General features: G+C 40.9%; 1 protein-coding gene across 1 annotated transcript; it reads right to left on the minus strand.

The window, feature by feature from the left end:
* Window positions 1-3,499: 3,499 nt before the first annotated feature.
* Window positions 3,500-8,197, minus strand: LOC133925933 (uncharacterized). Its single transcript, XM_062371675.1, has 6 exons — window positions 7,940-8,197; window positions 5,550-5,635; window positions 5,277-5,354; window positions 4,657-4,709; window positions 4,330-4,421; window positions 3,500-4,033 (listed from the first exon to the last, which is right to left on the minus strand). Exons 1-6 carry the CDS (start codon window positions 7,999-8,001, stop codon window positions 3,952-3,954), a joined length of 453 nt encoding a protein of 150 aa, XP_062227659.1. The 5' UTR covers window positions 8,002-8,197; the 3' UTR covers window positions 3,500-3,951.
* Window positions 8,198-11,001: the final 2,804 nt, after the last annotated feature.

Raw genomic sequence — 11,001 nt, forward strand, 5'->3', positions numbered from 1 at the left:
CTCGCATGGTGCTTGCACCGTTGGGCCCTGACTACCAGTTCGGCCTCTACAATGATTTCGTGTCTTCTCCGATGGTGAAGGGTTAAGGTCCTAGTGGGCGATCCTCCAATGATGAGGGTGAATGCCCCTGTCGAGTTTCAGCACCAATTTCAGGAGTTCGAGAAGCTGCAGGTCGCCGACAACGCCACCCTAAGGACAACCGACTACGACGACAATAGCGGGACATAGGACGTTGGCTGATGACAGAATTCAATCTTGCCTACTCTACATTTTAGCTCGAGGACAAACTGTTTGCCAAGAGAGGGAGTGATGTTATGGGTGGTTGGAATAAATAAGAACTATTAGTTATTGTAGGGGTTGTTATTGTAGCATGTGTTACTGTAGCACCAGATCAAATTAGTTAGAGATAAAAAGAAATTAATCTAGTTCCCAGTTCTCTTCTCCTATATCTTTTTCAATATTCTAAATCTCCTTAACCTGTAGTTCAATCCCTATCTGATCAGTTCAGCTATCCTCCTGGCAAGTTTTTATCCTAACACATATAGTGTATAATATAGTAAGGACAAACACATTTTATAGGACTTTACTATACCAAATACTAATGTATAAATAAAATTGACATATTAAATATATATACAATAATTTGCATAGAATATATGGATTTGAGATGGCCAAGAAGGTAGGTAGGAGGTCTTCACTCATTGTCGTCCAGACCGAACAGGTTTGGATATTCCACTATTTATTTTCCTATGCACTAATTTTTTTATTAAAATATATACACTAATTTCCACAATAGAGAATTGGAGACTGGTACATTCATTCACAGATGAACTTTGGGAGTACATGGAATAAAAAGCAGGAGGAATGGGCTCCTTTCGCGGAAACAGTAGAAATGTTGCAGCATTGGGAAGGTGTGGACAGGTTGAGGTCAGCAAAATCTTGTGGGTAGATATCTGAGAGCTATTTATGGGTCCAGGAAGCAACAAAGAGTACCTAGGTTTTTACACAGTGGTTTTCTTTCAGTTCAGCTCATGCATGCTCACCAATCCTAACTATGTACTAGAGCCTCTCCTCATGGTTTGAGCTATAAATGTAAATGAGCGCTAGTTAGCTTGCCTTTAACCTTCCACATGGCTGCAAGAGCACTTAATAGTACATTTGTACTTGATGACTTTCAAAGTTATACCATGGACATCCAATCGAAGTCTTGTAGGCCTCCTTTATAGCGGAGGATTTCCCAAGGAAAAGCAAAGGATTCGGCAATCCTATAGAATGGCTACTGTGAAGCCTTTTGGTTCTCAGGGAAAACACCAAAGGAAATCTATAGACTACTGTAGACACCGAGCGATTTCAAAGGAATTTTACAAGAAAGAAACATCCACCGGGACCTCTTGGTTTTGCTGGTCGCGCGTAGGATCAAGGCAGCGTCAGGGTTTTAAAATGAGTCAATAACCACTCGATATTCACGGTTACTGACCAATTTACTACGGTTCATATTAGAAATCGACGGTTTTTGGTTAAATTCAAATGTAAACTTAAAAAAAATAAAAATTTGATAAAATTTGACCGATTTCTACCGAAGTTCACCGAATTACTTTCAAAAACCACGAATATCGAAGCGCCGGGGCTCGGTATCCAGTCTTGAATCGAATTTTGAAACATTGGGCATCGCTTCGTCATTAGCCTTCACTGATGAAAATAAGAACATAGAACAGAAAAAGCAACAGCAGCAGAAAACAGTAGGACATTGGCAAGGCAGGCATCAATGGTCTTGATGAACCATGGAACCCCTTGACGAGTGGAACATGATGACGATGGCGGCGGTTTGCACAGAGGACCACTGTATATGGTCGCCGCCATAGCAGCAGCTCACACTGGCGACCTATCGCACCAGTGTGCTTCAGCAGCTCAAGCTTGCCCCCGTCGCGACCTGGCCCAGCGGCAGCTCGCCCACGTCGCGACTCGGCACAGTGGCAGCTCGCCTCGCTCCGACTCACTCCGGCCGCAGCAACTTGCATCCGCTCTGGAGCTCGTCCCCGCCACATCGAAACTGGACGAGTGGATGAGGACGACGAACTATCGGGAGGATAAGGAGCAAAGTTTGCTGGCCCGCATGTCAGGTGGATTTCTTATTTGATTAAATTAACAATTAGTGCATGCTATTGGTTAGTTAAGTGGTGATTTTGTTCTAAATAGACTATAATTAAGTGAGACATATTGTTCACTTAAAACTTTCTTCCTAATAATTTCTGTGTTTTTCATGTAACTCATCCAAAAGACTGCTATGGAAATGTTCTCTATTTTTCGATCCTTTGTTTTCCACCGCAATTCTTTTTCTATTCTTAAGTTTTTCATATTCCTATGTTTTGGATTCCTATGTTACAAAAGAGGCCTTATTTATAATGCTAAGGAAATTTCGTTCTATGACTCCAGAAAAATTGGACTTTCAGTTTGTGCCACTGCTTGATAATTGGTCTCATGCCACTAGTTCGCACTTTTAGTGCCATTTTCAGGACAATTTTTAGTACGATGTTCAGGACAAGTTTTATGAACCAATGGAGTTTGCAGCACAATTTTTGCAAATCAATCACATCAGACTTATTAGCCAAAAAGCAATGGCACAAACCGAAACTGCAATTTTATCAATGCATATAATGAAATAATCCATAATGCTTTTTTTTGCTAAATGCTAAATAAAGAGAATTTTAATTAATCAAATAAGATCCTAAGGGCCTCCTTATGACTCATACCAAGCAATTGTTTACGTACAAAATTAAATTAAACACCAGTGAGCTTCGTCAAGATGACATTCAGAAGCTGAAAATCTATAGTCATTTAACCTAGTGTTTAACATCTCCGGGTTTGAGACCAATTAGTGAAGTTTTAACATTTGATGCATCAAAACCTATCTTTAGGTCTTACGTGTAAGTGCATCTTAGCAAGATCTATGCACATGTTATGATATTCCTGAAAACCAAATGAAATATCACCCTTCACACAACCTCTTATCCTACTTGCATAATTTATTATTTATTAACGGAAGGCAAGAACATGTTGGCACAAATAAGATGGGAAGAGAAACAATTTATGCAAAAGAAGTCCCAAAGGTGGGCAGCAAAAAGTATTCAGTTTTTCTTAGCCTCAACATTAAGATATAAATTATAGTATCTAAATACACATCATACTCTATATATGCACACATATACATACCTTAGGCACACGCTAGATTTACAAACCTATACACACATCTATTGAAGATATTCACAAAGCCTCCGACTCCGCAAGTGACGACACGTCATGCTCCCATTATTGTCCACATGCTCTCGAGATTTTCTGAAAAAATTCTATTTACGGGTGCAAGCCTGGTGGGAGACCAGAGTCGAATTCAGTGAAATGACCAACACACTATGAGTGCAAGCATTCTGCAGTTGTATCCTACTTGCATTATCAATTTGAAGGAATGTGATCCTATGATTTCATAGAAGGTGAAATCGCAGTGACTTCAATTCTTCGTGAGTTGTTGGATTTCCGATGGACCAATAAGAATCTGTGCTATAATATTTTTATGAACAATATATTTGTACAGTCTCATATAAATACACAAATACTTTAAATTACTGTACCATCTCTCCCAAAATATTGTTCCACTTCACCCTTGACGATTTGGATCCCAATTTGAGGAGATACCCAAATACTAGCGTTGAACTTTATGGAATGATGAGGCTACTGTAAGATTGATTAGGCATGGAGCCTGCAATCATTGGCATGTCACTGTGCCAATATGGGTGAAAGGGAGAACTTTGAAGCATATGATATGAGCTCCAAAATCAATGAAGTCCATTCTTCCCCTTTTCTCCTTGGGAAGAGAGAGACATGGGTCCTGCTCTGCAGGTCTGAAGCAGCATGTAGTGTTCGTTCGGGCCCTCCCCATTCTGCTTCTCTCTCTTAGCATCACTTCATCCTCAGACAAACACCGGCACCGCAGCATGCCACCGGCCGAACACATGGTAAAACTTGCGTTACCTTCTCAACACTAGAGCAACGTACGCATCATGAGAACGCCAGTACAGCCAGGGCGCTATTTCAGATTAGCTAGTTTCAAACTGTACCATGTATGCACATCTAAGTGGTTATTTTCGAGATGAATATGTAGAGAAGAATTCAAGGGACGATTTGGTGGCTGTGGTAAATTGGGCAAGGAACTTTTCAGAATAGTTGAAGAGCATGCATGCATGCAAGTGCATGTGTGTACTGGTGGTGGCTGGAGTGTGCATGGATGGCATTGCAATGGTGCACATGGAGGTAATCCACTGCAGGAAGGCGTATTACCTGTTTGCCAGTAGCCTATGGGTCCTAGGCTGTTCTCCCCAATCTGTGCAGAGATTTGAAGGACCTGGGGCTCTGTGCCGCATTATTGTTTCCTGTTCATCAGCCACTGTAAATTCTCGCTGTAAATTTGGTGCACGGACAGTAAAACTACTGTGAGTGATTTATCAGTCACTATGCTTTTGAGAATGACATGCATGTTCATAATTCAACCTTGACCGAGACTATGTTTGCACGATTCGGTTAAGATTAGTTCTTATGAGTACTAAGTTGCATTATGCTTGTTAGTTCAGGAATTCAGTAGAAACTTAAGAAAACAAGCACAATCACCGGAATGGGGTTCCCTACAAAAATAGCACGATAGTCATACGTTCCGAGAAGACCTGAAAAACGAAATAATTCAGACAACATATTGGTTAAGTTGCCGAAAACATCAGGTATCTTAGCCAAATAACACCATGTTTTGTGGTCTTCATGTTTCAGAAGACCCCAGCTTGGAACATACTAACCCCATGTTTTGTGCACATAATGTTTCACGGCCTCCCAGTAAAAATCCATTCAGTTGGGGTATTGTGAAACATTAAAATTATATAATCTTTGATCTAAGAAACAGACTATACAACCTAATATTATGTGCCACACAGCCAAAGGCCAAGATACATGGATTATCCTGCATTGATGACCACAATATCTGTGGTTTTGTATAGTTCACTCTATTTTGGATTATGTAGTTTTAAGTGGGCAGTCCGTTTGTGTCTAAATCAGAGTGGCACCTAATATTTGAATTCAGATTCATGTTTTGAGAGCCAATGTAAACAATAAACTAATTGTAGTGGTTTGTGAAGTAAATAGCGAGAGGAAACGGCAAGACATAGACAGCGACAAAATGCAGTGTCATGCAAGTGGCAAGATAAAGAGTTTGATGGTACAAAAGGATGGGAATTAATCACAGTGGCAATGACATAAACTCTTGTTTGTCCTTTTTCTACTCGTGCCCAGTAGACAGTAGACATTTATGGCCATGGCCCCTGGTCATGAGTCAATTTCAGCAATGAATCAGTGGCCCCTTTGTCTATCCAGAAACATAAACTGTTTTCTGAAGGAAAAAGAAATCATATTGTTTGGTGAAATCAATGCGTTCTAAAGAGGCCGTAAAGTTATGCGGGATAGAAACTAAGCTCTGATTGGAAGGAAGAATTTGACAAAAGAAAAATGAAACTTACGCAAAACTTTGGAAACATATTGCATTCCAAAATGGATCACTGGATTTCTTCCAGTACTCTTCGTGCCTATTTGATGTTCGTATACCCTGAAGTTGTAAAATTGTATATCAAGGATCAAGTAACAAATGAATGAGTTTTGAATTAAAACTAATTTCCTACATCTCTATAGTACTAGCTCACCCAACCAATATATTACATCGTACTTAAGTTAACCATATTAAAATTGGATCTTGACAAATTTGTACACCTCACCTTATGTGGTATTGCGATGGCTTCTCTAGAGGTACTTTCTTTCTCTCAGACGCTTCATAGGCTGGTGTTAGGGAAGAGATATGAGAGTCAAGGATTTAACGTGAAAAACCTCAAAGTTAAAAAATCACGGGAGACAAATCTTGTTATCATGGTACCTTTCAAATGACGAAGAATCCAAACAACATTCTAATGTTTTTTTACCATGATTATACATAAATCTGTTAACCACACTAATTGTATGAGCTAAATCTGGTCCAATGCAAATTATAGCATACATGAGATTTCCAACTATACCGGCATAAGGAACACGTGATATGTAGTTTTTCTCTTCTTTACTAGTAGGATATTGACTTAAAGATAACTTAAAGTGTGAAACAAAAGGTGTAGAAATAAGTTGGTAATTACCGAGATTAAATATATTAGGTATGTTCTCAATGTAACTCTTCTAAGATAGAAATAATTTACCAGCCTTGCAATCATGATGAATTTTCATCTGAATAATTTTCTTTACTGGACCAAAATCTTTTATCTCAAATTCATAACTAAGTTGAACCTAGAGAATCAAGCAAGATTTTCTACGAGATCTTTACTGGACAGAGAGCCAATAGTTTTAGGGACTAAGCCCTTCTACTATATTAGCAACGAGTACAAGTGGCCTCTATTTATAGAGGAGACTAACTTGACCGCTAAGTGATCTATAGATAGAATTTTATAGTTGCAATAACTTATAGATGTAATCTGTTTTAAATAATAATAGATATATAGTGAGGTTTTTGATTCGATTTTTCTTATAAATTGAATTAACTTTTTTTTTAATAACATCGGTATCATTGGTGTCGTTCTTTCGAAAAAAGAATAACAGATATATTGGTAATATTGGATAGCTTGGCTTGGGGGTCATGCCGTTGATGACGTGGCCTGGTTGATTTGTGGCTCCTTCCTTTGCTGGTTTGGTCGGCCGGCTGTACCCTCAAGCCCTCCACGTGAGGTGTGTATGGGCCGGTTGGGTTTGGCCCATAACAGGAAGTGTATATTTAAATCAAATAGTGAAACTGTCTGTTTTGAACAAAAACTAATTTATTGCATCTCTAGAGTACTAGCCGACCTAACTAATACATTCAACCTCACCTAGTTCAATCCTTAAGAAGTTTGATCATGCCAAAATTTTCTACACCTACCTTACACAGTATTTCAATTTTCAAGGGCTTTGTTTCTTTCAGATGCTTGATAAGCTGGAATTCTAACAGAAGTTGTTCGTACAAACATGGGTTAACATATGCATAATATCACCCAAACATGACCCTTTTTACAGACGCAGATCCATGAAAGACAGCACATGGCACAAAGGGCAGATTTAGGGAAGAAGTAAAGCCTGGGAAACTGATGAATCCATGATTTTTTTTTCTAATTACATTCTGGTTTTTGAGTGCTGAGAAATAGGCAGTTTAACTCAAACTGACCTCATGAACATCATCCATCAAAACTGTTTCGTGACAATTATATAATCACATCCACATTCACAATTATAAAAAACTCGATCTACCTAAAAAGAACTAAATGGCTTTGCATATTAAGAAGAAATAGACATCCAAATTTGAGTCAGAAAGGACTTGAATCTGGATGAACTGAGCTTCTCACATTCACATTTATGGCCAGCAGCTAATATATAGACTGATTAGTCTAGCTCTAGAATGTGAGGTACTGGGACCTTTCACTACCACGCAATGTTGTGAGTGATAATTGGATTGCATATAAGCTGCGCTGCCTGATCAGACGAAAACAACATTGGGGGGGGGGGGGGGACATGTGATTCCCTCCAGTAATTGAGCAGCACTAGATCAGCGCATCCTGTAGCATGATTTTGAGTCATACCCAACGCTGTCAGAGAGTTTTTTTTAATCATGTGCACTGAATGAGACTGGGTGACTGGCTATTGGCTGCTATCAAATACTAAGATCAATCAATTCCGAGCAAATTTTCCATTAACTTTGAGTCATGCTAGTAAATCTCAATGCCTCGGCTGCAGGCAAGGCAAGCAAATCCGAATTTCGCAAGCAACAAACCTACGATTCCGAGCAACTCAAGCGCAAATTACGTAAAACAAAACGGCAAACTAAGAACTAGTTCGTGAATATTACCACGCAAATGATCCAGGGCAATCCGCTAGCATCTTGAGAGGACCCGCGCGATCGGCGTTCATCTCGCAGGTAGGCCGCGCCGGCGGAGTGAGCGCGGCGCCGCGCGTCCGACGGCCGCCGCCGCCGACCGGAAGGGGGACAAGCGGAGGCCACAGGGCGCGGCGGGAGCGCGTGCTTCGGCCTTGGGGAAGTTGAGGCCTCACGGAGGGGACAGGTGGCCAGGAGGGGGTGTGGGCGGAGTCCTTGGGCTGGTGATGGGCTCCAAGTGGTCAGCTGGGCAGTTAGGATTGGATTATATATATACACGCACGATAATATCATTGTACACTCCATCCCGCCCAATCTACCCGTCCACAGCAGGCCGCCAGCGCGCACCACTGAGCCTGCTCGGTCCGAGCGTCACGTGCCCTGCGCCCCATGGGCTCGCGCCTGCCCGCACGAGCCAGGTGCCCCCACCCCCGCGCCCGGATCCCCTGTGCCTGCCACGTGTCCCTACCCTGCGCCCCCACCCCACACGCGCAACTTCTGACCACTGAAAGCATGATCAACTAATGAGAACTGCTGAAAATAACTATTGATATTATTGAACAAACTATTGATACTACTGGTAATTACTGATAACTACCGATACGAACTATTGGACAAACCAATGACTAAAACTATTGATATTATTGAACAAAACTACTGATACTATTAGCAACCATTGATAACTACTGACACACTACTGAACAATTTTACTATAATTTAGAACTACTAAATATTGAACTATTGACGCTACTGAACAATTTTTCTATAACTTAAAACTACTGAACAGGTACTGGCATAACTATTGAACAAAACTACTGACAAATTACTGAAGCATCCGAATCATAGTAAATTTCTACTAAGAATCCAAGTTGAATACTGAACTAGTGATGTTACTGAACAATTTTTCTATGACTTGAAACTACTAAACAGTTACTGGTATAACTATTGAACAAAACTACTAAACAATTACTGGTATAACTATTGAACAAAACTACTAATAAACTACTGAAGCATCCGAGTCCTAGTAAATTTTCACACTTGTGCTTGAAAAGCATCCAACCATAGCAAAATTACTAAAAAATTCAAGTCATAGTAAATTCTCACACCACTGATAACTCCTAAAGAATCCAAGTCATAGTAAATTCTCGTACTATTGACAACTACCGAAGCATCCAAGTCATAGTCAACCACTGAAGCATCCGAGTAATAGTAATTTTTCACACTTATACTTGAAAGCATTCAACTCATAGCAAAATTACTAAAGAATTACTGAAGAATTAATGAATGTCAGCTACTGAACAACTACTTAGCAGGCGGCATAGGATGACAGACATGTGGCGGGAGCGCGTGCGCGGGGGCGAGCGAGGTGGGCGGCCACGTGGCGTGCGTGGGCTCAGTTGACACGAGCAAGGTGGGTGAGCACTAGCGTGCGGCTTGCTCGACTGGCCCATGGGCGCGCGACGCGGCTTGGCGTGAGCGTAGCTAGGCTGGGTTGACTGAGGTGTAGAATAGTATTCTACAGCCCAGATGTGCAATAGCGCGCGCACGCACACACACACACACACACACACACACACACACATATATATATATATATATATTAATAATTGCAAAATTACGCTGTGGTTTCAAAAAATGGCAAAAATAGCCTACCATCAGCCGCTAGATGGGCGACAACAAGGTGTTGCTCATCCAACGAGCGACACCTTGATGTGGTAGGCCAGCGTGGTGGCCCCCTAACGTGGCGTGGAAAGTGTTGTCCATCTAATGGGCGACACATTCCATTCGCTCGTTGGATGGGTGACATCTTGATGTTACCTAACCAACGGGCGATATATTTTCAGGGTTGTTGAACCCTGATTTAGGGTTTCACCCCATGGTCGTTTGGGTTTGTGATAGAGTAAGTGTCGTCTATGCATCTCCATTTGTTGTTTTCGAAGTATTTTAAAGTACATCACCATTCGATGTTTTTGAGATATTTTTAATATGCAAAATCGTCAGAAAATGAAGATTGAACATGGTAATTTTAATTGGAGCTATAACATACATGGTGGCATGTATGGTATATGGTCATTCTAACATAAACCTAATACCTTAGGGAATGTAAATAACATGATTACAACATCAACTCTACTGAGTACAACATGGGTACTTTCTCTTAGTCACAGCTTCCGGTTCTGCCTCATGCGTCTGATGTGCCCTCTAGCGCTTCCTCTCAGTCAACGATTAGTGAATCACAGATCTAATGAATTTGTTGAAGAACTAAGGATGCTTGAAGTAGACGGATCACAAGAGAACACACAAGGGTTTTCAGACAGGTTTGAACCTTTCAGAGTATAATAACCCTACGTCATGCTTGTCTTGTATTGATATGAGCTTATTATAAAGAATGGTGTAGATAGCCTAGATGGATTTAAACCTAGTCGACGACTTCCTTCTTGGCTTCTAATAACTCACTTGGGCTTGTATAGCTTGTGGTCATTCTTCCTCCGCAAGGTCCCCTTGGCTATATATATACGGCGAGGCTATTCTGCGCCTATGTGCAGAATAGCATCGCGCCGCACACTGGCCGGCCGCGCGAACCCCGGTCGAGCCAGCCTCCCTCCCCGCGTGCGCCAGATCAAGCCAATTTCTTCCCCCGCTCATGCCAGCCGAGCATTCTGTGAGTAAAAAAACCAAGATAGCCAATCAGCTGCTGCCATGTACACATCCAACCACCCACCAGAGCACATATGCAAAAACTTTAAAATGCAATATCTCTCGAACCATAGATCCGATTTTAGATCCGTTTGAAGCATATTGTTGGAAAAAATGTGCTTAACAAAATGAGATCGATAAAGGCTATATTTTGATGAAGTTTTAGGATCGTAATGGAGTTACGTAACATAGTTACAACATGGTAGACACTCCAGTTATAATATGGATAACACTACAATTACAACATAATGAACTGCATTGTTGAGTGTCGACTAGTTACAACATGGTAGACGCTTTAGTTGCAACATGTCTAACAGTACAGTTGCAACATGGTCAAG

Source organism: Phragmites australis, chromosome 8 (genome assembly GCF_958298935.1).
Source record: "Phragmites australis chromosome 8, lpPhrAust1.1, whole genome shotgun sequence".
Taxonomy (NCBI): domain Eukaryota; kingdom Viridiplantae; phylum Streptophyta; class Magnoliopsida; order Poales; family Poaceae; genus Phragmites; species Phragmites australis.

What these genes read in the sequence shown, in the direction of transcription:
- LOC133925933 (XM_062371675.1), bottom strand. Translation starts at nt 8,001, where the DNA reads ATGAACGCCGATCGCGCGGGTCCTCTCAAGATGCTAGCGGATTGCCCT. An exon ending in GAGTTTATGTCATTGCCACT is followed by an intron (nt 4,710 to 5,276) that starts GTGATTAATTCC and finishes TTCGTTTTTCAG; the next exon opens with GTCTTCTCGGAACGTATGAC. An exon ending in CATAGGCTACTGGCAAACAG is followed by an intron (nt 4,034 to 4,329) that starts GTAATACGCCTT and finishes ACGTTGCTCTAG; the next exon opens with TGTTGAGAAGGTAACGCAAG.